At 40.8% G+C, this 26964-nt stretch overlaps 2 protein-coding genes and 2 long non-coding RNA genes across 5 annotated transcripts; 2 read left to right on the top strand and 2 right to left on the bottom strand.

Moving 5' to 3' along the window:
* Positions 1–1617, bottom strand: LOC130419764 (uncharacterized). The gene is made up of 2 exons (XR_008906541.1): positions 1366–1617; positions 1–350 (listed from the first exon to the last, which is right to left on the bottom strand). It is a non-coding gene; the product is annotated as an uncharacterized LOC130419764 (long non-coding RNA).
* A 721-nt stretch (positions 1618–2338) lies between these two features.
* On the bottom strand, positions 2339–4966 carry gdnfb (glial cell derived neurotrophic factor b). Its single transcript, XM_056746936.1, has 3 exons — positions 4712–4966; positions 4106–4394; positions 2339–2843 (listed from the first exon to the last, which is right to left on the bottom strand). Exons 2-3 carry the CDS (start codon positions 4305–4307, stop codon positions 2482–2484), a joined length of 564 nt encoding a protein of 187 aa, XP_056602914.1. The 5' UTR covers positions 4308–4394; positions 4712–4966; the 3' UTR covers positions 2339–2481.
* Positions 4967–18475: 13509 nt separating this feature from the next.
* Positions 18476–20759, top strand: LOC130419668 (uncharacterized). 2 transcript variants are annotated; one of them, XR_008906532.1, is made up of 4 exons: positions 18476–19428; positions 19572–19740; positions 19972–20102; positions 20312–20759. It is a non-coding gene; the product is annotated as an uncharacterized LOC130419668 (long non-coding RNA). The 2 variants fall into 2 exon arrangements; XR_008906531.1 differs by having other exon boundaries at positions 18476–19740.
* A 254-nt stretch (positions 20760–21013) lies between these two features.
* LOC130418816 (cystatin-B-like) lies at positions 21014–21999 on the top strand. Its single transcript, XM_056744941.1, has 3 exons — positions 21014–21115; positions 21354–21455; positions 21848–21999. Exons 1-3 carry the CDS (start codon positions 21038–21040, stop codon positions 21974–21976), a joined length of 309 nt encoding a protein of 102 aa, XP_056600919.1. The 5' UTR covers positions 21014–21037; the 3' UTR covers positions 21977–21999.
* Positions 22000–26964: the final 4965 nt, after the last annotated feature.

The raw sequence follows: 26964 nt of genomic DNA, 5'->3' as shown, positions 1-26964 counted from the left end.
TGTTGTCTTCTATTATTCATTTAATGAAAGTTTATGTGTAAAAAAAAGAATTCATAAAATCGTGTTCCACAATACTGTCCTGTGCAGCTCTGCCACTATTGGTCCAAGTGCACTGGCTGGAGGTCATCATCAGGCTGCACCTCCACCACAGGGGTCCTCTCCAGGTGCAACCCTCAGACCCTTAAGACACTGAAATCTTCCTTTAGTTGGCCAAAGGTCATTTCAATGCGTGGCCTTGTCCTGGCTAGAGCTGCATTGTAACGGGTTTGTGGTCCAGGGAATGGTGTCATGAAGTACTGCCTGCCTGAAGGCATAGCCCCTGTCGCCAAACAGGATCCCATCGTCAGCACCTGGGAAAATGCAGTTTTGTTAGGCTCAGAATAAAATTATGTAATACAGTGAGTTTTAAATAATTTTTCCTTACCACGTTCAAATAATGTGCATAAATGTGACTCTCTGAAAATCCTGGAGTCATGCACAGAACCAGGCCATGTGGCTTCCACATTTGTGATGTGGAACATGGAGTCGCACACCATCTAAAATATTTGAAATCAGTCTGCATACTTTTTGATTACGTTACTTTTATTTATTTATTGCTTATCTGGAATATGAATAATTGTTATAGTAATTTACTTGCACATTTACACTGTGAAATCCCTTTCTGTTCAAAAAATCCCCTTCATTTGGGCCAGGTGGGGCCTTGATGGGGACCTGTGTGCAGTCTATGGCACAAATAACATTAGGGAAGCCTGAGGAACAAATACTGTAAGTCCTAGGCTACTTTTTGGCATGATCATGATTCCATGATCTTCATTAACAATTATAATGTACCTGCAATGGCAAAAAAAAATCTGCTTCACAGCCTGTGGTCTTAAGTGGCATGGAAATACCACAAAGCCCCCTAAAAACTGTTTGAGTGACAGATAAACTTTGCGAGTGGCACGACATACAGCATTTTTACCCAGGTATTCTGCATCTCCAATAGTGTAAAGGAAAGTGCCACTCGCAAAGAATCGCAAAGCTATTCAAACTGTGCAGTTGTTAAAGCCCGACTGCGACGAGTCGAACATTTAACGTGTGGCTCCAACAAGTTGATAATGTAGATTAAACCCTCCAGAGAAAAACGATATCTCTCAATCAGTAGATTATCGCGCTGCGCTAAAGGATCCTGTCGATCTCGCAAAAAGCGATTAATTCGAAAAGCTCTTTGAATTATTCTGGTACCTTCAGCAACGGATTCCTGACGTAAAAACGGACAAGACATGTCAGCGAAAGACTTCCCATATCACCTCCGCTTATAAAGCCGTGATCTAATCCTGTTTACATGAAGTAAGCCTGCTCGCGAGCAGGTTCAAGCTTACGGACCTGTTGCTATGACAGCAAGTCCAGGATGAGCTTCGAAGAACCAAACAATCCAAGATCATGCCAAATCGTCAACAATCAAATCCAGCTAACCGAGTTAGCGACGTACGAAGAACGGGCCCCAGGTCAGGGCAGATTAATTGTTTTCTCTTGTTTTGTGACATGCAGAAACATTTTGTGCAGCTAACACACATCAGTCCTTGTGTTCTCCTCACAGACACGCCAGTTTCTCATCATATGACAGACTTTCAGACGTCTAGTGTATGGACTTGATCTTTCCATAGAACAATGTATATATCTGTGTATTTTGTGTGTTCTGTTAGGAAGTGGAGTTGTGTTGAGATGACAGTGTGGACACAGTCTCTGGTCCTGTGTCTGCCCATCTCTATAGTGAGTGTGTGTCCATTGAAGCTGGATCTTGTCAACGTGGCACTTAGTTTTTGATCACTCACTCAATCTCTTTTACATTTAGGCATTTGGCAGATGCTTTTATCCAAAGCGACATGCATTGCTTTATCCTATACATTTTACATAGGTATTTGCAATCTCCTGGGATCGAACCCACAACCTTGCGTTGTTAACGCAATGCTCTTACCACTGAGCTACAGGAAAGCACTCACACACTCTCTCTCTCACTCTCTCACTCACTCACTCACTCACCACCATAGTGAAGTTCAAAGTCCAGATCTGCAGGAGGTGTAATAAACCTTTTTTCCTTTAGATCCCTCTGAACTGGAAGTTGCGATCAATGTTACTTCCGTTTCTGACACATTGATAGACTATGTACAATAAACAATGAATTATTTCGTGAAAATATAAGAATTGTCCTTTTTTATTTCACTGGGTCTTTAATGTCCCCTCTTGTTCACGACACAAACCCTCACAATTTATACACAGTATTCGAGAGCCTGGAATAGCAAAACATTGTGTAAGCAAGAACTTAAAGAAATATGTTGCTTTTCCATTGTTGCTTATTTTAATGCTGGTTTTGTATTTGCTGTCCCTTTACTTTACACAAAATAACATGTGTTAAATAGCATAACGCAAAGAGTGTGTTAATATGAACACGTCCTTTTTAAGAGCGTATAGGTCATCTGGAGGCTTCATGTTTGAGAAACACTACACGCAGCCACATGTCCGTGCCGAGTGTTTCTCCATTGTGTGATATATCAGATTGTCATCCAGAAACGACAGGTCATCGTCGTATTCGATAGGTCGACAGCAGGCGGTTGGAGGGGACTTGATCAGAAGGGGTTTGAGGCTGGTGAGGATCTTGTCGTAGTTTGTGAGAGAGTTTACACACACGCCGCTGCAGTAAGTGTACACAAACTCTTCTGGACTCTTAAAACCCAAACCCAGATCAGACACTCTCAACTGAACCCGCCTGAGCGCACATCCAGACGCTCCTCCACGATTCCTCCTGTCCGTCTTACGCACAACACCTCTCCCTCGCACAGATCTCTTCTGTCTGAAAACAATGTCTGGAACAAAAATAATCCATGTTTCTGCACTCTCATATCATGTCAAAAATAAAAAAGTCCTACGTCAAGTTTGGTTTTTAAAATGAGAAATCTAAAACATGCTTTTTTTATGTTATCTTGTTTTTTAGGTGTTATTGGCCAAAACAAACAAACTGCAATTTAATTGATATTAATTGGAATGCACAATAAAAAACATGACTTTTTATTATTTTTTTTAAAACTGAGTTAACCCGTTTTGAAACTAAACTCTTCATTTATTCGTCTGTCAGACGCTTTATTCCCCAAAGCCACTTACAAGAAGAGCATATAAGAGTTTGTTAAACCTTTTTTGTTCACTACAAAGAACCTTCAGTACATCAGAAAGGTATTTTAAAGAGGTCTCAAGTTTGGACTAACATTATACTACTGTACCTGGACCTCTGGGAAAATGTTCAATGAAAACATGACACGATCTCTTTAATGTACGTCGTGTTTGGACAGCAGAAGAGTTTTGATGGGTGTGTTAAGAGCGGCTGATCAGAGACACTTGATAACTTGATACAGTTGACATGATTCAGCTACACTACAGTCTCTTGTTCAGGTGATCAGATATAAAAGAGTTTCACGTGACAGCTGCATCCCACCCACACACAATGAGACACCTGAAACTTTACAACCCGATCAGGTGTGGCCCCCCAGAAAAGCTTCAGCACACCTGTATGAGTGTGTGTCGGGGGGCTTTTATTTTGTATAAATTGTGTACATCCACGTGAAATAAAAAAATGAAAAAGTCATCAGCTGAAAAAATAAGACAGCGGCATATACGTCAAAACGACCATTTTCACCTACAATTTGAAACTGTCTGACACAGAGTTCACAACAAACGCGAATTCAGCGTTTTGTGCGAGTAAATAACATACAACTATTTGTTCAGATCGCGTGAGGGAAACGAACTTTTCACGCGAGTATTAACGAGCTCGGAACGCGATTGTTCGCGTTTGGTGTGAACCCAGCACGACGCGCGTCACTCACGCAAAAAGCAACAAACTTTTCCTGCGAATAACAAGAGCGTTAAACGCGATATCATTTATAATTCTTGAGCTAAAGACTTGCAAACTTTGGAAAGGGAGGACAAAAAGTGCTTTGGCCGTTTTTTAAACCTTCAACATTGAAAGTTGATGAATATCAGACTAAATATTCATGCTTTTGACATTATAAAAATGATGATTTGTAGCTGTGTGAGCTGCTTGACTCTTACTATTAAAACTCTTTTTTGGACTGACCAGAGTGTTGTGTTCCGTCCAGATGTTTGTTTGCGTGAGACTGGAGCAGATGATGTTGAGATGATCTCTGTGAGATGTGAGAGGTGAGATCTGATGTTTGTGAACACTGATTGTGTGCTTCTGAAGGACAAGAGTGTGTTTTGTTCAGCGGCGCAGAAAACACACAACTGAACATCAGCAGCATCACGACTCCGATCTTCATTATCACATCAAGATCTTCATCCTCACATCACAGATCTTCATCATATAATCACACATCTTCATCTTCCTCTCTGCTCATCAGCCAAACCTGTGTCATTGAACATAAAAACACTTTAGAGAACGTGAATGACTTCTCTTCTAAGTTATTTTAATGCAATGTGCACTACAACCTTTTAAAGACTATCCAGATTTTTCCATTAAATGTAAGATTTCAGACAGGTTTTTGTCTTTGCTTGTTTTTAACGGTATATATGTAATATATTTTGATATGTATATCTAATTCATTTATTTATTTATTGCCAGAACTTTAACTTTTTATCTGTAAAGCACACCATGAATTTAAAAATATTGATCTATTTCCTACATTAATATAGACTTTGTTAAAGATGTTTTGATGACACTGACCTGAGTTCATCTCTGATTGTCTCCATCATCTTCACACATTATGACAGAGTTGATCCTCAGAGAGACTTTTGTTCAGTCGATCACTTCTCTTAAGATTCGATCGCTCCAGACACAGAGACTTGATTTCATAAGAAAGTCTCACTGATGCTTTTAAAGGCGACAATACGACGCAGAATGTTTGAGTTGATGAACAGTCCGCTTCAGTTTTCAGATTATAATTTATAAACGAGTTGTTTCATCGTGTAAATTCCGGCATCGTGCAGATCATCTCAGTATGTGACGTGATGTGACGTGATGGACAGCGCGTGAACTCTTCTGTGTGTAACGCTGCGTGACATCATGTTACAAACTAAACAGACGCGCGTTTATTTTCATAACAATCGACAAGACATGTAGAATCTTTATGAAGTATCATATCAGCATTTCTCATAAATTAATTTAATTTATACGATCAAGTTTTCCAAATAAATCGAATGTTATATTTTCTGTTTTGATATATATATATATATATATAAATGCACTTTTCATTAAAATAATTTGGACAAAATTTAAGAACCACATAAACTAATAGTATTCAATAAAAGTGTATGAATAGATGCTGTGCGGTATTCAGGATATGCGCCGCACAAGGGGGGCGCCACTGTGCCAAAATATTATCAAAAAATATTTTTGAATTATGTACAACAACTATATAAAACGTTTACAATGTTTACAATTTTTGTCTAGCATTTTAAACGAACTCAACAAATATATTTTACCAAGTTATTATGTCAATCGCTCTCTGTCATGGTTTCACCTCTCCTTGTTAGGTATTTCTTGGTTTAGAGGTGGAATCATACAGAATCCTTTGTTCCCTTGAGAACCAATCAACTCTGACTACTATAGAAAAGGCCAATGAAATTTGGCGAATGAAATTTGCATGCCGGGCTCCGCCCCCGGATATCCGGTATAAAGCGAAGCCGGCGTGCAGCATTCATTTACCTTTTGTTCTTCAGAGCCTTCGCTCATGACTACGAACAGAACGAATTCTATGAATTCTTCTTCTTCTTTTAAATTGCCGGATCTACGACGTGTAGCAGCGGATCGTCCCTACCTGCAGCGACCTTCCCCTGGGCGTCTCGGCAGTTCCGAGGTGTGTGAGATTTTATCTAAAAGTCCTTTTCAGGACTAACTGAGCATTCTCCAGCAAGGCAGTTCTCTTTGGTGCGGCAGGGAATGGACACGATCGTTGCATTAGGTGTGTGGGCGTCCAGCACACTGAAGCAGCGTTCGTTGTCATTCAGAAGTTGCGGTCACAGGTGGCTGTCTTCCTACGGGAACCAGCCACCATTTCGTCTGCTACCTGGGCTGTGACATCGGGGCCGTAGCCACAGATGACCACCCACGTTAGCAGCGTTAGTGATATGGGGAACTCTGCGAACGTAAACCCGCCAGCTGACTGCTCACGGGCCGATCGCACCACGATTCGCTTTTCTGAACGTTCCCCAACCGGCGGTGGCATACAGTCCGGATTCTCACGCACACACATCAAGAACGACATGTCTCGCTGTTCTCTTGGGTGCGGCAGGGGATTGACACGATCGCTGCATTAGGTGTGTAGGCGTCCAGCATACTGAAGGAGTGTTCATTGACACATCTGCGCGCACTGCGGGCAGATTGTCATTCAAAAGTTGCGGTCACCGGTGGCTGTCTTCCTACGGGAACCAGCCACCATTTCGTCTGCTACCCGGGCTGTGACATCTGTGGCTACGGCCCCGATGACCACCCACGTTAGCAGCGTTAGTGATATGGGGAACTCTGCGAACGTAAACCTGCCAGCCAAGTGCTCACGGGCCGATCGCACCCAGATTCGCTCTTCTGAACGTTCCCCAACCGGCGGTGGCATACCGTCCGGATTCTCACGCACACACATCCGGAACGATGTGTGAGTAGATGAGATGTCGCTCGCAGCATCGGAGGGAGACTGACATCCGACTCTGATGAATCCGAGCTCCACCCCCAGCGGTCGAGTTAGGAGGAAGCAGAAATGATGTCATTCATGCTAACCCCGGGTTCCGGAGGTGCATGAGGAGCTGTGTAAAACTTGGAGCGCTCCACTCACGGACCGCTCCAGTGAAAACCAGCTCCACCTCCCTTACTTCCCTCGATGGTGGGGCAGCCAAGGCTGCCTCCTCTCTCTTCGCCATGGCCAGCCTGCAGGTCCACCAGGCCAGGGCGTTGAGAGAGCCCCACGAGGGTAGGGCCGACCTGGGTATAATGCAGGATTTCCGTGCCGCCGCTGACAGCGCTCTACGGGCGACTAAGGCGGCTGCACAGGCCCTGGGTCGGACGATGTCCACGGTAGTGGTCCAGGAGAGACACCCCCGGCTATACCATGTGCAGAAGAGTGACACCAAGGTAGTCTGCTTTCTTGAAGCACTCATCTCGCAGGGTGGGTTGTTGGTAAACATCGGCGAGGACTGCGCTCAGCAGTTTTTTGACGGTTAAGCAGACAGTGGCAATTAACCACATTTTTCTCACCGCGACTCTGCCGCCAAAAGGCCTCCGAGATCCCGCGTGACGTCTGCTTCCCTGCAATCCAGGACCCCTTCGACATCGATTCCGGTTCCTGTGCCCCCACAGGCGGCACCCCGGAAGCAGAAGTCGAGGGGGAAACCTCCACCCTGTCAGCAAACTTCTCACGAGAAGGGACACTGACGGGAATACTCCTAGGAGAACAACATCGGGCCCGAACCTTCACAGCCACGGCTCTGATCAATCGGTACGGGACGATTCCTGCCTCGTCACCAAAGCCGGGCCCTCGGATCGCCTTAAATTCGGCCCTGGTAAATCTCACGTTTTCCTGAGACCCAGGCTCCTTGTCTGTATTGGAGGACAGCAGAAGGGGAAGGCTGTCTCCAAGCAGAGGCTGGCGCACTGGGTCGTGGATGCCGTTACGACGACATTCCGATCTCAGAATCTCCCATGCCCTTTGGCAGTGAGGGGTCTCTCCACACGGAGTCTAGCCACCTCCTAGGCATTGGGAGAAGCGCCTCTCTAGCAGACATCTGTAGAGCTGCGGGTTGGGCTACGCCCAAACACCTTCGCAAAGGTTAACAGCCTTCGCGTAAACCCGGTGTCAGCCCACGTCCTGCGTGGCGACATGTAGGACTGGCATCCGGGGGGGCGTAAGCCCGGAAAGCACCTTCCCACCCTCCCAAGAGGTTGGGTCAGTGTGCTATCTACCCTTTTCTTCTTACCCAAACACATGGCTAAGAAAATTGGTACCTCACCAACCTTCCTTCTTACCCAGACTCTGGTTAAGAACAGTCATTCCATCCATCACTAAGCAAGCACCTCCTGGGGGTTGGCTGGGCAGAGCAGCCTTCCCCCTTAGGCCGGGATACCTTATGACCTATCACACATAGTTCTACCGGACCTGTGCTATCAGACGCAGTAACACCCCCACCGAGGGCTGTCTGCCATACCCTCATGACAATGGTTCCCACACTTGGTAACCCATGAGCTTCCCCATGTGGACCTCCACCTCGCGGTTAACTATCCAGTCCGCACGTTCCATGCGTTCTCCTCCAAGGACGAGACCATACATATATCCCCACCATATTCCTCCCCACGGGTAGGAGGTGGCCTCTGCAGCGCTTCTCTGATTAAGAGTTGCGCTTTTCCCGGTGTAAACCGAGCCGGACGGCCTCTCGCCTGTAGAGAGCTAAGTCCCCGTCCGTGATAGGTACCGGTCAGGGCTGTACCCATCTTTCTCCGGAAAGCTCTGGAACCCCCCGACCACCACACTGGAAGGTTACAAATTTCACGAAAGCTTTGAGCTTACACGCCCAGGCTTGTTACCGTCGCTTTGCTGAGATTGTGACGCGATACAGCGTTTGTGGCGTTTTCCATAGATAACCCCATCTGTCGTTCTCGACACAACGTCGAGAGACCGACAGAAAGGGAACGTCTTGGTTACGTATGTAACCTCAGTTCCCTGATGGAGGGAACGAGACGTTGTGTCCCTTATGCCACAAACACGTATCGTATTCTGCTGCAATCGTGAGAGGTCTCAAACTCTTCAGAACAAAAGGTAAATGAATGCTGCACGCTGGCTTCCTTTTATACCGGATATCCGGGGGCGGAGCCCAGCATGCAAATTTCATTCGCCAAATTCATTCGCCTTTTCTATAGTAGTCAGAGTTGATTGGTTCTCAAGGGCGAACCCCATCTGTCGTTCTCGACACAACGTCTCGTTCCCTCCATCAGGGAACTGAGGTTACATACGTAACCAAGACGTTTCATGTGGGGAGAGATGTTTTTGACCTTGTGGCTTTCCATACTCTCCCCGAGTCGCGTCATCGTTCCTACCCTCCTGTTTCCTAGTTTGTGTTAATTAGCTTCCCCTTAGTGTTTGATCCGTGTCACCTGGTCCCTATTTAATTATCCTGTGTTCTTTTCCCTATAAAGAGTCCACATGTTTCATTGTCCTGTGCTCCTGCATTGTAGCTGTTATGCTTTGTTGTAGCTGTTCTTGTATATGTGTTCCTTGTTCCTTGTTCCTTGTTCCTTGTTCCTTGTTCCTTGTTCCTTGTTCCTTGTTCCTTGTTCCTTGTTCCTACCCTGTGTCTAGTAAGTCTTAGTTTAGCGTTTGTTCCCAGTGTTTGTTTTCTTAGTTTAGTTAGTCCGTGTTCTTGTTTCTGTTTTTAGTCTTTCCCCATTGTTTGTTTTGTTTTGCCTTTTTGTAGTGTTTAGTCTTTGTTATAATAAATCCTTGTAACCCCTACCATCTCGCCCTGCCTCTGTCTGCCTGCAATTGGGTTCTCCTGCCCTGTCTTGCCATTTGAACCGTGACAGCTCTATGTGACCGTCACATGACCAGTGTTGGGTGTCACTATAGTTACAAAGTAATTAGTTACTGTAATTTAATTACTTTTCCTTTGAAAAGATAAAGTAAGGGATTACTCCAATTTTTTCTGTAATTTAATTAGTAACTTCTGATGTAATTGAACTAAATACTGAGTAATATATTCAATAGTGGAAACGACATCAAAATTTTAAGGCTAACATTAAAATTTATGACTTAATGTATGCGTTGCACATTTGTATTGGTCAGTTAATAAGAATAATTTATGAAGTTACTGTATTTATTATTTATTTGAATGAATTAGAAGAGCCATTTCATGCCTATCCTTGAATCAATTCTAATCATGGTTGATTTAGGACATAGAAAGTAATTAAATAATTTTTGGAGAGAGTAGTTTGTACAGTAATCTAATTACACTATTGGATATGTAATTAGCATCTAGTAATTAATTACTTTTTCAGAGTAACTTACCCAACACTGCACGTGACCAAATAGATTGAGCGAAGAAACGTCCCGAGGCGCAGTACAGAAGAAAACATTGAAAAACAAGTTCATTTACAAGTAAAACGAGGGCAACAATGTCCAAGTGGATAAATATTGCTCTATCATTTCATCTCTGTTTAAGCTATTTAACCTTGCCTGAGAGGTAGTTCATGTCATTATATGATATATTAACGGTTTTATCGGTTTACCTCCACATATCTCTGTCGCTTATAGAATAAATCTATTTTTGTGAATGAACTCTATGATTACATCCAAACAGTGCGATGATTGACAGGATGACAGAGAGAGAGACAAGAGCGCAAAATAACTTTCTTAATAAAAATAATTTATTATTTCAGTGCAAGTGAGTTTGTCTTTGATTTAATTTAATGATGTTGTGTTTTCATAAAATACGAACCACAAACTAAAAATGTTTTAAAGTGAGAGGAAAATCTAAAGATCTTTAATGTCTTTGCGTTATAATGTATGTTATCGTCTTAGTAATTTTTCAAAAAAAGTTTTATTATAAGGTTTCAGAAAAAGTATGTTTAACATAGGCTACTGTTATATTGTTATGTTTTCATTAAATATTAATGAACCACAAAAAGGGGGAGCCAAAATGATCTTGTCAAACTCTCAGAAAAGGTGCAGCTGGGAGGTCAATGGCGTTAGAGGACAGTCACGTGTCTGTTTATTTTTAGCGTCTATATCCATCATGACCGCTAGAGGCCGCTCTATCATCACTTATGACTCACTCACTACCAGATCACTCATATCTGATTATAGTTAGTGTCAAACACGGATAAAGAGACCATTATCATCCAAATGTAAACTTTAAATCACTTTAACCCACATAACTAAAAGAACCCTAAGGTAAGTAACAGAAAAACATAAATAGTTTGAAGCTAGATAATGTTTTCAGATTTAAGGCATTGACAACAATCAGTCTTCCAATCTGTTTTATTATCTGCCCGTCTGTCTCTCTGTTCTGTATTATGTGTTACTTATTTATATCTGACCCTGGATCACAAAACCAGTCTTCAGTAGCACAGGAACATTTTTAATAAAAGACAAAAATACATTGTATTGGTCAAAATTATAGATTTTTCTTTTATGCCAAAAATCAGTTGGATATTAAGTAAAGATCATGTTCCATGAAGATATTTTGTACATTTCCTTCCGTAAATATATGAAAACGTTATTTTGTGAGTATATGGCCTGTCACAGTGCCTATGATCAACAACTTCAAAGGCCATTTTCTCAATATTTCATATTTTTGCACTCTCAGATTCCAGAGTTTAAACAGTTGTATCTGAGTCAGATATTGTCCTATTCTAACAACTCTTATATTAATAGAAATCTTATTTATTCAGCTTTCAGATTATGTAAAAATGTAAATTTCGAAAATAAACCGTTTGTTGTCCAGGGTCACAAATGATGAACACATCTACGATATCTAGACAATGAAATATCGAGTTAATACCTCAAATGGATCCTTCAAACTCACAACTTCAGCTGTCCACAGATTCATTGCACGCATGGATGTTTTTTACATTCCAACCTTTATTTAAGGTTGTGGAGGTCCAAGGAATTTAATTATTGGAATTCATTTTAAGTTAAGATATGACCTAATGAGAATTTTTCTCTTCTTATGAAACACATAACCTGTGTTTTTTACAAAGACATTCGAAAGCCCCACTACTGATCCTGATACTGACTCTTCAACTTTATGTAATGCCTGCTGAACTTTATTAACTGTATATGTTATATGTTTGCCTCTTTTCCAAAGTGCAACATCGTCTGCATATATTGACCTCCCAATTCCTTTTTCCACCTCACTGAACATATCATTGATCATTATATAAAATAGAAGGGGGCCACAAACACTCCCTAGTGGTGTTCCATTTCAAACTGCAGAGATCCTGGAGTATGACGTTCACACTCTCACCTGAATTGTACGATCAAATATAAAGTTTAACACCCAATTGTACATCCTTCCTGAGATACCCATGTTTTTAATTGTAATCAGTAGCCCTACCTTTCAAAGCATATTTTAGGCTTTTTCCAAATCTAATAAAACTCTTACAGACTCTTTGATAATTTGTTCTTTCCTAATCTCTGATTCTAGACACAGTATAGAATCCATTGTTCTGCGCTTTCGTAAACCACTCTGGCAAGGTGTAAAAAGGCCTTTGCTTTCTACCTCATATGTAAGTCTATGTACAATCAATCTTTCCATAATCTTACACATGTTTGAGGTCAATGCTATTGGTCTGCAGCTGGTCGCCTCTGATCTGTCTTTACCTGGATTTACTTTAGGAACACTTACAGAATGTTTCCATGATTTAGGCACTTCGCCTACTTTCCATATTTTATTATCCAATTGTAATATATTTACAAGTGCTACATCTGATCATTTTCCTTACATTCCATAGCCAATCTTATCATCTCCAGTCGAAGTTTCTTTTACATGAATTAGGGCTCTTTTTAGTTCATACAAAGACAAGTCCTTAACTTACTTAAGACCTTATAGGTAGCTCTTAAATCTCCACCTGGTTCCTCCCCCTGCCCACTTAACCACAGCTCCAAACGTACCACACCTTCATTTCCCGAACTTTACATATTGCTCCCCTTTATATACAGATAAGTACTAGAGGTGCATTATTGTTACAATTAGTTACTCTGTAAATCCTGTTTTATTACATGGCAAGTTGCCGGCCATAATCTAAAGCTTTACCAAGATTTTCCTCATTGACCGTTGCTGAAAATTATAATGTCTGTACACTTGAGTTTTGTGGGGGATTACCAACAACAGTGAATGATATAATTATTATCCCTTCAGGGGTTTTAAATATTTAGAAATGTTCCCGGTTCCTCCCAATTCTATCGGATTTGAATTGCTGTAAATAGATGGTGAGTATACTGTACATTGTATCTTCTGTAAAGCTGCTTTGCAACGGTGGAACTGTGAAAAGAACTGTAGAAAAACATTACAACGGAATTGATTTAATCTACAATAGCTCTGTGTGTGAATAAACACAGATTTAAAGCTCGGATCGAGGAGTTTTGCAGTGTTTGTTGAGAAAAGATCAATGACTATGCAGCCTAAAGGCGTTTCTTAATAACACACACGCACACACACACACGAACACACACACACGCACACACACACACACACACACACTCACTCACACACACACACACACACACACACTCACACATGTCTGGTTAACTATCTCCATGGGGACAGTCCATAGGCGTAATAGTCGCCATGTTTTCTGGGGACATTCAATAGACACAATGGATTTTTTACTGTACAAACATATGCGGCTTGAACACATCGCGAGGCTCAGCGTCTTACCAGATTTCGGAAAATAGTGTTAATTTACCTGGTTATTTCATTCGTGTTCGTGCGATTCAGTTATGCGAACTACAGCTAAAGTAAACAGTCAATTTTGCATCAACAAACGGTGTTCCAACATAGTTTTAGATCATCCTTTTGACTTCAGCGAACTCCCGCCGGAGCTACTGAGATCACTGCGGACAAGCGGATCACTCGCATCGACCAGAAGTGGAGATCTCACTCAAAGCTGAGCATCAACCTAGTGATGCTCTCCACATCAGATGTTTACTCTACTCTGCGCAAGGTGAATGCACAGAAGGCAGCTGGTCCTGATGGAATACCTGGTTGTGTGCTCAAAGCCTGTGCGGACCAGCTGGCTGAGGTTTTCACAGACATCTTCAATCTGTCCCTGGCCCAAACAACTGTCCCCACTATCTTCAAAACCTCCACCATCGTACCAGTAACAAAACACTCCATTGCCTTGGTCCCTAAAGACTTCCGACCTGTTGCACTCACCCCCATCATTGCCAAGGGCTTTGAGAGGCAGGTTGCATCCCACTTAAAATCCCTACTACACTAGACCCATTTCAATTTGCCTATCGCCGCAATAGGTCAACAGAGGACGCCATCTCAACGGCTCTTCACTCTGCCCTCACCCACCTGGACAGTCAAAACACACATGTGAGAATGCTGTTCATAGATTTCAGTTCTGCATTTAATACTGTAATCCCCTCCAAGCTGATCTCCAAACTCAGCCAGCTTGGAATCAGAACATCCATCTGCAATTGGATTGTAGATTTTCTGACTAACAGAACTGAATTTTTAAGCGCTTGGATTTTGTAAGAAGCTAAAGGATTGTCTTTATTAAAGTAACGACACAAAAGTGTCCAATGTAAGATCAAATGTTACATGTAGTCACTGTATTTGTGTGAACGTGAGAGAGAATGTTGAAATCATCAGATTCCAGCAGATTTCTTCAGAAACCAACTGTTGAAATGATTCAATGAACTGACATGTGAACTTGTTCTGTCAATAAAATAAAGAGCCTGTGGGCGTTGATGATCATGTGTGTTTAGGACAATAGTTTCTCATGTTTATCTATGATAAATCACAGTCTTGTCATGTTATTCACACAGTATGTAACACGCAATGTAAGAATGTCCTCTATATGTTCAACAGTTCCAGAAAACAATGTTGTATTGAACAAGGTCCACAAAGATAAAGAAAAACTTTTACAGCTTTACACATACTGGACAAATTGTTTTTAGTGTCTTGTCAATGTTGTGTTTTATTAAGTTTCAAGTATTATTAAGTATTAATTCTCCAGTGGATAAAAGAAAAAGTACACCAATAATGTCTCACCACACAATTCTGTCGCTCTCTTCTGATCACACAAACCTAACACATTCTATTTGTGAATTAATTCAACAATTTAACATCCGTGATCTTCAAAAAACATTTACACTTAAAAATAGATAAGACATAGACAGTATATAGACAGTATATCATAAAGCTCTTAAATCTCTACCTGGTTCCTCCCCCTGCCCACTTAACCACAGCTCCAAACGTACCACACCTTTATTTCCCGAACTTTACATATTGTTCCCCTTTATATACAGATAAGTACTAGAGGTGCATTATTGTTACAATTAGTTACTCTGTAAATCCTGTTTTATTACGCGGTAAATTGCCGGCCATAATTTAAAGCGGTACTAAGATTTTCCTCATTGACCGTTGCTGTAAATTAGAATGTCTGTACACTTAATTTTTTTGGGCGGTTACCATCAACAGTGTTTGACATAATTATTATCGCTTGAGGGGTTTTAAATATTTCGAAATGTTCATGGTTCCTCACAATTCTATCGGAGTAGAATTGCTGTAAACAGATGGTGTGTCTTCTGAAAGCTGTTTCGCAACGGTGTAACTGTGAAAAAAACTGTACAAAAACATTACAACGGAAATGATTTAGTGTACAATACATCTGGTCATTAGTTTTGCCCACCGGTTTAAACAGTGTATTAAAGGGTACAGAGTTTATAGATTACTAAAGGAAAATATACAGCTTTATTTACTGCAAAAATGTATGACCCTCCGTGGGAATGGTGAAGCAGACTGTCCCCTTGGTCCCACCTGTCACAATCCCTGGGAGCTTGAGAGCTGCCCACACTGTCTCGGTGGCTAATGAGGACGGTCCGTCTTGGTTACTAGATCCAGTTCGCCAGAGATTCTCCCACGTTTCGGGGCATCATCTCTCCCTCTGTCAGAGGCAGGGATGCCTACATACTTCGTGTAGAGGTCACCACCCTTCTGGCAAAACAGGCATCGAGTTCGTCCCTCACAACCAAGATGTTCAGTGGGTTACAACCCGCACTTCATCGTTCCCAAGAAAGACGGCGGGTTGCTTCCCATAGGTCTGCGTACACTGAACAAAGCAACTTCACAAGCTGCCGTTCAGGATGCTCACGCAGAGGCGCGTTCTGACATCCATCAGGTGTCCGGATTGGTTCGTGGCAATCCACCTGAAGGAGTCCTCTCTTTCGGTCTGTCCCTGTCTCCACGGGTCTTCACAAAGATCGTGGAAGCCACCCTTTCTCCCTGAGGGGAGGTAGGTGTGCGGGTACTAAACTAGCTCAACGACTGGCCTATCTTGGCACACTCTGTTATGTACACAGAGGGACCTGGTGCTCCTGCACCTAGATCGATTGGGACTCCAGGTCAACCGAGAGAAGGGCAAGCTCTCCCCAGTGCAGAGCATCCTCTTTCTCGGTATGGAACTCAACTCTGTCACCATGTCGGCGCAACTGTCCGCAGTACGCGCACAGCCGGTGTTGAACTGCCTGGAACATTTCAGGCAGACAGCGGTCCCCCTGAAACAATTCAGAGGCTCCTGGGACACATGGCGTCCTCGCGGGGTAATACACCTCGGGTTGATGCACATGAGACCGCTGCAACACTGGCTTAAGAGTCGAGTTCCGAGGAGAGCAGGCGCAGGCGCATGGTGATGACTGTCGTTCTCGACACAACGCCGAGAGACCGACAGAAAGGGAACGTCTTGGTTACGTATGTAACCTCAGTTCCCTGAGTGATTTTGTTATATGGCAAAAATATCAAAAAGACTCTTTTTTGATTTTGACACCAGATTGTAGACAGACATATCCAGAAAACAGTCAGGATGGAAACCACCAACCTTTCTTGGGGGGTCAATGTCTTAAGACCATTCTGACCTTTCTGACCATTGTCAGAAAGACACCCCTTAGAGGAGCTAACAAAAAACAATCCCCCATTCCTCCATGACCAGGAAGAACATGGCAGGGCATGTCGATAGGGATAGGCGTACAACAAAAGTCATAAAATATAAACTGCCAAACAAGACTGACAGATCATAAAGAACCCCAGCATACTTTGATTGACAGGTCAATTGACTTGCCTGGGATAGTAGGCAGACAGTCACACTTTGAGAAAACCTCAAGTCTCAATTAGCTCATTTGCTTGACAAAAGCCATAAATCAAGGAAATAACACTCATAGAAGAAAAACAAACATACAACATCTATATTATCTCACTCTATTTAAAAACAACTTTCACAAATAGCATATAGTAACAGCAAATAAGATGAATACACTCCTTTTTTGATAAGGGACTGAGGGGGTGTAGGTATTTAGACCCACTGAAGGAAGGGTTGGGGTCAGAGGATATCCCAACAACAGTCATAAAATATAACTGTCATCAGGGTTGACAGGCCATAAAAGTCTCTGTTTGAGTGACTGGTTGACAGAAACTTTGACTTTTGACTTTGACTTTGCTTGGATTTTGTAGGTTAACAAGCTAAAAGATTGTTTCATTAAAGCATTGACACAACAGTGCTTGACATGTATTTAAAATGACTGTTAAAGAGATCAAATGTTACATGTAGTCACTGTATGTGTGTGAACGTGAGAGAGAATGTTGAAATCATCAGATTCCAGCAGATTTCCTCAGAAACCAACTGTTGAAATGACTCAATGAACTGACATGTGAACTTGTTCTGTCAATAAAATAAAGAGCCTGTGGGCGTTGATGATCATGTGTGTTCAGGACTATAGTTTCTCATGTTTATCTATGATAAATCACAGTCTTGTCATGTTATTCACACAGTTTGTAACACGCAATGTAAAAATGTCCTCTATATTCAACTCGGTTAAACAGGTCCAGAAAGCAATGTTGTATTGAACAAGGTCCACAAAGATAAAGAAAAACTTTTACAGAATTACATTTACTGTACGAATTGGTTTTAGTGTCTTGTTAATGCCGTGTGTTATTAAGTATAAAGTATTATTAATTATTATTTCTCAGGTGCATAAAATAAATAGTACACCTATAATGTCTCACCACACAGTTCTGTCGCTCTCTTCTGATCACACACACCTAACACACATTTTGTTTTGTTTTTGCAGTAAATAAAGCTGTATATTTTCCTTTAGTTATCTATAAACTCTTTACCTTTAATACACTGTTTAAACCGGTGGGCAAAACTGATGACCTGATGTTTCACTTCTGAAAGTTATTACAATTTTACATTGATGTGATACATTAGGACAGTAAAGTAACAGTGAATCACAGAAATGTCCCAAAACTGTCATGCTGGCAAATGTCGGGCTCACTGAGCTACAGGAAACATCATTTAGTTTATTTTGATACACATGAAATGAAGGAATTTTTAATTACACTTATGCGCATCCCTTACTGTACACATGAACATGAAATTCTTTCTTAATGTATATACTAAAACGTATAAATAAGACAGTCATCAGTATTTGATAGGATTATAAATCTGATCCTTTTAGTTTTGTTTTAATGTAATAACATCATCAGGTTTGAGATATTAGAAATATTTGGTGCTTTTGTTGGTTCATCTTAAAAAAGGGTAAAAAATATAACCTGGTTTTGAGTTACTTCACCTGAACAATATTAGTTAATTTCTTGTTGCGTTGACTAAACTCTTTAAGTTGAATTTCTTTCAAAATTTGAAGGCCACCAGGTCGTTCTTTCACTTATTTTTCAAAGTTGAACCAACTTTTTGTTGACTGTGTGGGAGGGTTACGGGTACACTGTAACGAATTGCTGTAAAAACTACAGCGTTATTTTACAGAAGCTGACTGTATTTTAAATAATACAGAATATTGCTGTAAAGTGCAATGCATTCTGGAGTCACGTGACGGATTAACTCAATGTACAGAATATTGCTGTAAATTTCAAATCTACAATGGCGGGATGATCTTCAACAGTCGAGATTGGGGTAGTGCTAAAAATGAATGATTCACACCTGTGGTAAGTAATTTATTACGTATTTTTTTTCCATATTTGGTAACTATCATAGTGGTAACGTTATATAGAGGTATCTAAATTCGCGTTTCATATTGGTAACCCCGGATTCAACCTCCATCCGCGGGGACCGAAGGAGTCTTGCGGGGTTTCAGCAGCGCCGTCGCGGTAAGATTTCAAACATTCTCCGTCGCTATAGCACCTGAGGACAGAAGTTGTTCATGTTATTTAGAGTTTTTGTTCACACCAGGAGTGAAGGCGTATGTGACGAGCTACAGTTCATTGTATTAGTAAGTTGACGGTTGTTTTTTTAATGTTGAACATCGCGCCCGCCGTAGACTCGGTAAAAGTTACATGCTTCGACAGTTGGGATACCACACTCGCTCGTGATTATTTTGTGTTGTAATTCAAATTTGCAAATGCAGTCATCCGTTAAATCGAGCGCCCAAATTAAAATGAGTCACCATAGCTTGAGGTAAGTCGATGTTCACGGAAGATATCCCGGTAAAGTGATTAATGTACGTAACCATCTAGATATACAGTTTATGTATCGGAGGCCAGATGAGAGCTTGAGCAAAAGACGTTAGCGACACCCTCATCGTTAGAGCAGGACTGTCTCCCAGATAGGACCGTTGGAGGGTGGGAGTGAGACCCGTTACAAAATACTAGTGTGACAATTTCTTGACCGTGACATCCCTAACGTTAGTTGGATTACATTTCTGTATAAGTACGGTTTTAAGTGTAAGTTACTCTGTTTAATTTGCTTAGAGTTTGTTTGTAGAGTCACTTATACTAAAATGTAGTTTAAATGTAAAATGCTTAAAGATAATTGTATAGTCACTATTAACTATTACTATTGTCACATGTATAATTGTTTGTTTTAGGACACACTTTGCTATGCAGGCCACTGGATGCTGACTACTGAAGGTTAGGTTGTGTGTGACGGTGCTCAGCACAGCTTCATGTCTGGCCTTACCACTCTGTTCATAGCATGTTACATATTCAGGCTTGAGTACCAGGATGGGGCAGCATGTACTTGGAGTCCAATGAAAGGTATTAATTGAACAACTTCCTTACCTGCTTTTTATAGATATGTTTATGTTATATACCTGTTAAGACCTTTAAAACAATATTTCTCAACGAGAGATGCATTTTTTTGGGGCAAATTATTTAGAAGTCTCCCCTATTTAACACTAGCAAGCTGATGATTTAATTCATGTGTTTTAATATAATATATTTTGCACATTTAATATATAACATTTAGTTTTTCCTGACTCTTTGTAGATATTAATCCAGAGAGTGGAACAAGAAGCGTCATCTAAAATGCCAGGATACAGAAGAAACAGGTTGCAGTGAACCCACATGTCGCCGCTCTTCTAAACACAATGATGAATATTCAGTGTAATCGATGAAAAGTAAGAAGCACACACACACACACACACACACACACAGGCACACACACACGCATACACACACACACACACACACACACACACACACACACACACAGATCTCATCATTGAATTACATCATTTTATTATTCTCTGACTGTATATGTTGTCCTCTGTTTTTCTCTGACTATAAATTGAATATCTAACATTATTCTCTTGTTTCGTTTCCATAGTTCCAGCTACTTGTTGTGCTCTGATGGATCAAGATGTGGACCGTTTTACAGACTCACTTGGGCCTTGTTTTGCAATGTTGTTTCATGATGGTAATGTTGGTTAACGTGTTGTTTAAACATGAATGTTTAAAGAGCCATGTTGGATACTATGAAGTTGTTACTGAATAAAATTATTTCATGTACAACAACGTACACAATTTGTCTGTAATGTATTTTTGTATCAATTAAAAAAAAATAAACACTGTATATCCAGTATGCAAAACATACTGGATATACAGTGGTTTATGTATTTCTTCTAAATGAAGTAAATTAAAATCAAGCAATTTGCTGTAAAAAATACAGCATTATACTGTTACTATTCAAAATTACAGTTTTTCCTGTATTCTGCAATTACAGTAAATGGCTGTAAATTAAATTACAGTACTGTGGCTGTACAATTTACAGTAACTGGCTGGCAACCCTGCTGCCAGTAGTTTACTGTAAATTTTACAGGATTTTTTTTACAGTGTAGTGTGTAATAAACCTGAACGATGAATATTCAGGTCACCGGAAAACAAAATTCCTGTTAAATGTGATTTCAACACAAATAAGCCGTTAGAGACTGAGAATCTTTTTTTCTGATCACGTGACATGTTGAGATGAAAGGATCTGGACTATATAAACAGAGCAGAAGTGTGAGTGATGAGAGTTCAGATCAGACCTGATCATCAGCAGAACATTACAGTCATGGATGAAACATGTGGAGGATGGAGTAGGGAACAAGATGTCCAGGGACATCCAGAGATCCAGAAGATCTGTGATATGGTGAGACACTTATGGGCTTATATGTGTTTATTGCATTTAGGAGAAATATTTCGATTTCAATGAACCGAAGTAAATCACTCAAATTTATGGACATTCAGCACATTTTTGGGGACAAAATTGGAGGAAACACAACTTTATATTTCTAAACAGTTTTTGCATTTGCTCTGGAATCTTGCTCTCTTTGAAATAGTAAATATATATATATATACAGTATATAAAGTATAATGTATGTTTTTAGGTGAAGCCACATGTAGAAATTAAAGTCGGTAAGATTTTTGAAGAATTCACTGCCAAACGCTTCATCTCACAAGTTGTTGCCGGAATGAACTACATAATCAAAGTGAGTCTTTTATATTTAATAACATTCCTTACAACTTAAATGATCTACTATTACATGTTTTATGACCATTTAAATAATGATGAATATTATTATTGTATGTCATGTTTAAGAATTGTTTTTAACTTGTTTGTGTCTACCATTTGCCAAAAAAGGCATTAAAGATTTTCTTACTCCAACATGAAAACACTTTAATTAATTTAAAACTTTGTTACACACCTGTTTTAAACCCGAGATTAAAAAACACTTTCCTTTCCATCATCTCCAATATCATTATGATCCTTAAACATTCAAAAAACACAATGATGTATGAAATCTCTCTCTCTCTCTCTCTCTCTATCTATCTCTCTCTCTCTATCTATCTCTCTCTCTCTCTCTCTGTGTGTGTGTGTCAGGTACATGTAGGAGGTTCTGTGTTCGTACTTGTGAAGGTGTTTCAAGCTCTGCCGTATGAGGGAGGGGTACTGACGCTTGGTGTATGTCAATATCCTAAAGAAGAAGGAGATCCTTTAACACCCTCTTAAACTTTCACAAGATTCTTTCTTTTTACACAATGATGTCATGGATTACATGTGATGTCACATCTTACTTGTTTTAACTCTTAACACTGTCATCATGTATCCAAACTGCATAAATAAAGGTGAATTACTCAATTATGGTCTGTCTTCCGTCCCTCAGTCTGAGATATCTGAACATTTTTGGAATGTATATTTTGGAAACAATATGTGCACGCTTGTGTAGAATCGAGCACAAATATGTTTTGAGCAAAAAACAAGAAGCACTAGGTTGTGCCTCGCTCTCCCCCATATACTGAACACTGTACATTCAAAAGATCATCTCTTTATTGCCATTTGTCAGGATGACAGTACTCATCAACTCATCACAACTATGAAATAACACACAAATAACACAAATGCAACTATAGGGCTTATGGTTGTATAAATCAAATAAATCAAATCAAAATCAAATAAATCAAAATGATGGATAACACTTGTTGTAAAGCTGCATTTGTTACATTAGTAAACTGAATTTAGAAGCTGCTCTATCACCACTTTAAATGTATCACTTTACCATTAACAAGATTCAAGATTTGATTTATCACACTGTCTATTTAAAGAACTGTTACTCTGGTGAATTCATAGGTCGACTGATGGAGTTGTCACATTTCATTGACATTTAAACTGCAAAACACATTCACCAAAAAACTATTTTATTGCTCAACAAATATAGTTAATGAATTATAAAAATTGCTCAATTGGAAGCCTTTTTTAAAGAATGCACAAAAGCATCTGCGTGAAGGCGATGGGGCAAGTTCAGTCATTCTGATGCTTCAATTCTGACTACCTTCAACATGATTTTATATTTTAATGTGTTAAAGGAAATGTATAATACGTGTATATGTATCTGCGTTTACAATTAGGCTACTTACAAAAATAAATAGAAAATCTTCTCTTACACTGAGCTATATGTGTGAAGAAACTCTTTAATGTTTAATCATAACTCAAGTTGTTACCTCTCAACATTTTAAAATGTAGAAAACAAACTGTTAATATAATTAATGTTTATATTTATCATATAAAATAGGCTTTCCTGTAGCTCAGTGGTAAGAGCGCTGCAAGGTTGTGGGTTCGATCCCAGGGGATTGCACATACCCAAGTAATATGTATAGGTACAGAGGTCCCTAACCCCTGGGTCGCGACCCAGTACCGGGCAGTGACAGAGCCGTTGATGAGTCGCAAGAATGTGCAAAACATTCATGTACACCACTGTATATTTTAATTATGCGTTGGCCCTTTAAGAGCGACCGTTCACATCACATGTACAAAGAGGGCGCGTTTTTGCAGCAAAGATTACACTTTCCATGCTCAGCCAGAATTAAGATGAGTGCCAAACAAACATCGCTCGAGAGCTTCATTAGTGGAGGAGGTAAGAAAAGACCAAGTGATGGTGATTCAGAGACCGCTAACGTTACTTACGAGAAAAAGGGGGAAATGAAAGCCCCCTTTAGCCGAAAATATGACAATTCATATCTAAATTATGGGTTCGTCGCAACCGGCAGCTCACAAGCTCCGAGCCCTATGTGTGTAATATGTGGAGATAAATTAGCGAATGAGTCAATGAATCCTCAAAATTGCTTCGACATCTTCAAACTAAGCACCCAGCACTGAAAAACAAACCCTTTGATTACTTCGAACAAATAGGGCAACAGCAACTAATGAAAGCCACTGTGTCGACAAACGTAGCTGCACTTGAGAGCATCATACTTGGTGGCGGATCGTATCGCTAAAGCTGTAAAGCCTTTCACTAATGGGGAGGAATTGATTTTGCCAGCTGCCAAAGACATTTGTCGTGAGATGTTTGGCGAAACTGCAGCTAACAAAATATGCCAGATTCCTCTTTCAGTTACCACTGTCACAAGGACAATTGATGACATCGAAGATCAATTGTTAGAAAGGATTAAGGAGTCACTGTGGTATGCACTGCAAGTCGCCGAATCGTCCGATGTTGACAACAAGGCAATACTACTTGTTTTTGTGCGACATATATTTCAAGACGATGTGCACAGAGACATATTGTGTGTGCACTCTTTACCAACCAACACAACTGGAGCAGAAATGTTCAAGTCTTTGAATGACTACATATCAGGGAAACTTGAGGTCATTTTGCTTTGGAATATGCACAGACGGAGCTGCCTGTATGACTGGCCTCACTACCGGGTTAAAGAATTTGCTCCTGAATGTGAACCTACACACTGTGTCATAAATCGGGAAATGCTGGCTAGCCGTAAAATGTCATCAGAACTACACTCTGTGCTGAGCGACGTTGTTAAAATAATTAAAGCAAATGCCCTCAACTCCCGTCTTTTCAAACAGCTTTGCGAAGAAATGGAAGCAGAACACAAACGCCTTCTGTTACAAACGGAAGTCAGGTGGCTTTCCAGAGTGAGATCTTTGGCGCGAGTTTACGAGTTAAGAGAACATATCCAGATATTTCTTTCAAAAAGAAAGTCCCCTCTGGCAGCAAACTTTAGTGACTACGAATGTATAGATAAACTTGAATACCTGTGTGACATCTTCAACCTGTTAAATGAACTCAATTTGTCCCTTCAGGGGAAAATGACAACAGTGTTTAAGTTGGCAGTTAAAGTATCTGCATTCAAAGTTAAACTGCATCTTTGGGGACAGCGTGTGCCAAGGGTTCATTTGACATGTTTCCAACATTATCTGGACATTTAGGAAAGAAGACACCTCATCCGTCTCTCTCACAGCTGATCTGTAAACACATAGCTTCACTGTCAGTAGAGTTTGAACGTTACTTTCCGTGCTCGAGCGATCCAAGAATCGGAAAAGAATGGGTTTGTGATCCTTTTGCAAATATGCCCGACGAAGCATCATGATGAGGACCAGCACATGACGATTGAAATCGCAAATGATGGGGGACTAAAGAACATTTTTCAGACATCCTCCCTTGCAAGCTTCTGGATCAAATTAAAAGCAGAATATCCAGCCAAAGCTGCGAAGGCTCAGAAATGTTTACTCCCTTTCCCAAGTTCATACATTTGCGAAACAGGGTTTTCTGTACTGACATCAACAAAAACAAAGTTACGAAGCAGGCTGGACATTTGCAACACACTTCGCGTCTCACTGTCACCCATCCCTCCTCGTTTGGACAGTATTATTGAGGGGAAACAATCCCAAGGCTCCCATTAATTGAGTTATGGTCAGTTTGTAAAAGGCTTTGTGTGTACCGTTAGTTTTAGAAGTTCGACGAATGGATGTAAATAAAATTGAATTTGTAATGTTTTATTAAGTTGTATGAAGTTGGAATGACGTCGAAGTTTGACGATTTAATGGAAATTAAATTGACTTTGTTTGAATTGTTTTTATTTAGTTGTTGTATAAAGTTGCAATGAGGTGAAGTTTGACGATTTAATGGACATTTAAATTGACGTAAATTCCATCCATCCATCCATCCATCCATCCATCCATCCATCCATCTCCTTCCGCTTATCCTGGGCCGGGTCACGGGGGCAGCAGTCTAAGCAGGGATGCCCAGACTTCCCTCTCCCTAGACACTTCCTCCAGCTCTTCCGGGGGGACACCGAGGCATTCCCAGGCCAGCCGGGAGACATAGTCCCTCCAGCTTCCTGGGAAGGCGTCCAGGGGTATCCGGAAAAGATGCCCGAGCCACCTCAGCTGGCCCCTCTCGATGTTGAGTTGCAGCGGATCTACTCTGAGCTCCTAACGAGTGACCGAGCTTCTCACCCTATCTCTAAGGGATCGCCCAGCCACCCTGCGGAGAATTATACAAATGTTATATAAATGTTATATAAATTAATAAATAAAAAAGTAAGTAATACGTTTTTTATTCACAGTAATAGATAAGTACTTTCATTGTATTTCCCTGCATCCCCCGCGGCCGTTCCGTGTAAATATTTTAAAAACAAAGCCGGTCCGTGGTTTAAAAAGGTTGGAGACTGCTGGTATAGGATGATGCAATGTAAGTCGCGTTGGATAAAAGCGTCTGCCAAATGCATAAATGTTAATAGCATAAGAGAGATTAACTTCATTGTGACATTTGCCATTACACCCAAAGAGAAATTTGCATTTTAGTCTCGTCTCTCTACTACCCATTTATGTTGCAAAAACTGTCTGTCATCTGTCATTGCTTTGGACGTACACGCCTGACCCAATGTTAACGTCCGGTCTGTGTGTAGTTATTTAACAACTGATTCATTTATTTCAGAAGTCCAGAGAACAGCAGAAGCCCCTCTTCATCGCTTTAATTGACCTACCAAAGGTCAATTAAATCAGACAGCAGACAGCAGACTCAACAACATCGCAAAACTGAGAACTAAAACAAAGGTGCGCTGGATCATCATCAGAGATATGCTCTCTGCCTACGATGCATCGGTCACTTCACACACAGATGACTGACGTGTTGCTACAGGATGTGGACACACCACCTGTCATCAGAACTGTGAGATTGAATGCAATGCCGCCACAAACTATGACTGACCACTGGTGAATGGGAGAATACCAAGCTGACCACTTCAACCAAGATGGCAGGTCCATGTGCGCTGTATGAGGGACAGCTGGATTCAAAGGACACTTATGTAGTGAACTGGTCTACAGCAAAAGACCTCAAGGACCCCCAGATGCGGAATAAAGACGTCTGCAAGAGTGACATGAAAGCTCTGGACATCAACACAGAGAGATGGGAGGACACTGCGGCTCAAAGAAAAGCTGAGGAAGGGAGAGGATCATGAACCTGAGAGACGAGAGGCGAGCCCTAATTTTTTTTTTTTTAACAATTAATATACAATAAAATGTATTAAAATATTTTATTTAAGTTTAGGCTACATAACCTTTGTTCATGTTGTTGCCGTTGACACCGTCTATAACTGCAGTGATATAAAAATGTTCTTGACAGTCATGTTTCAGTCTGTGTCACAGTGTTTTGTCTGGTCTGGTCTGGTCCGGTCTCTCTCTCTCTCTCTCTCTCTCTGACT

Source organism: Triplophysa dalaica, chromosome 4 (assembly GCF_015846415.1).
Source record: "Triplophysa dalaica isolate WHDGS20190420 chromosome 4, ASM1584641v1, whole genome shotgun sequence".
In the NCBI taxonomy this organism is placed as follows: Eukaryota; Metazoa; Chordata; class Actinopteri; order Cypriniformes; family Nemacheilidae; genus Triplophysa; species Triplophysa dalaica.
The sequence above is the reverse complement of the archived record's forward strand: the minus strand, read 5'-3'. Positions and strand labels throughout refer to the sequence as shown.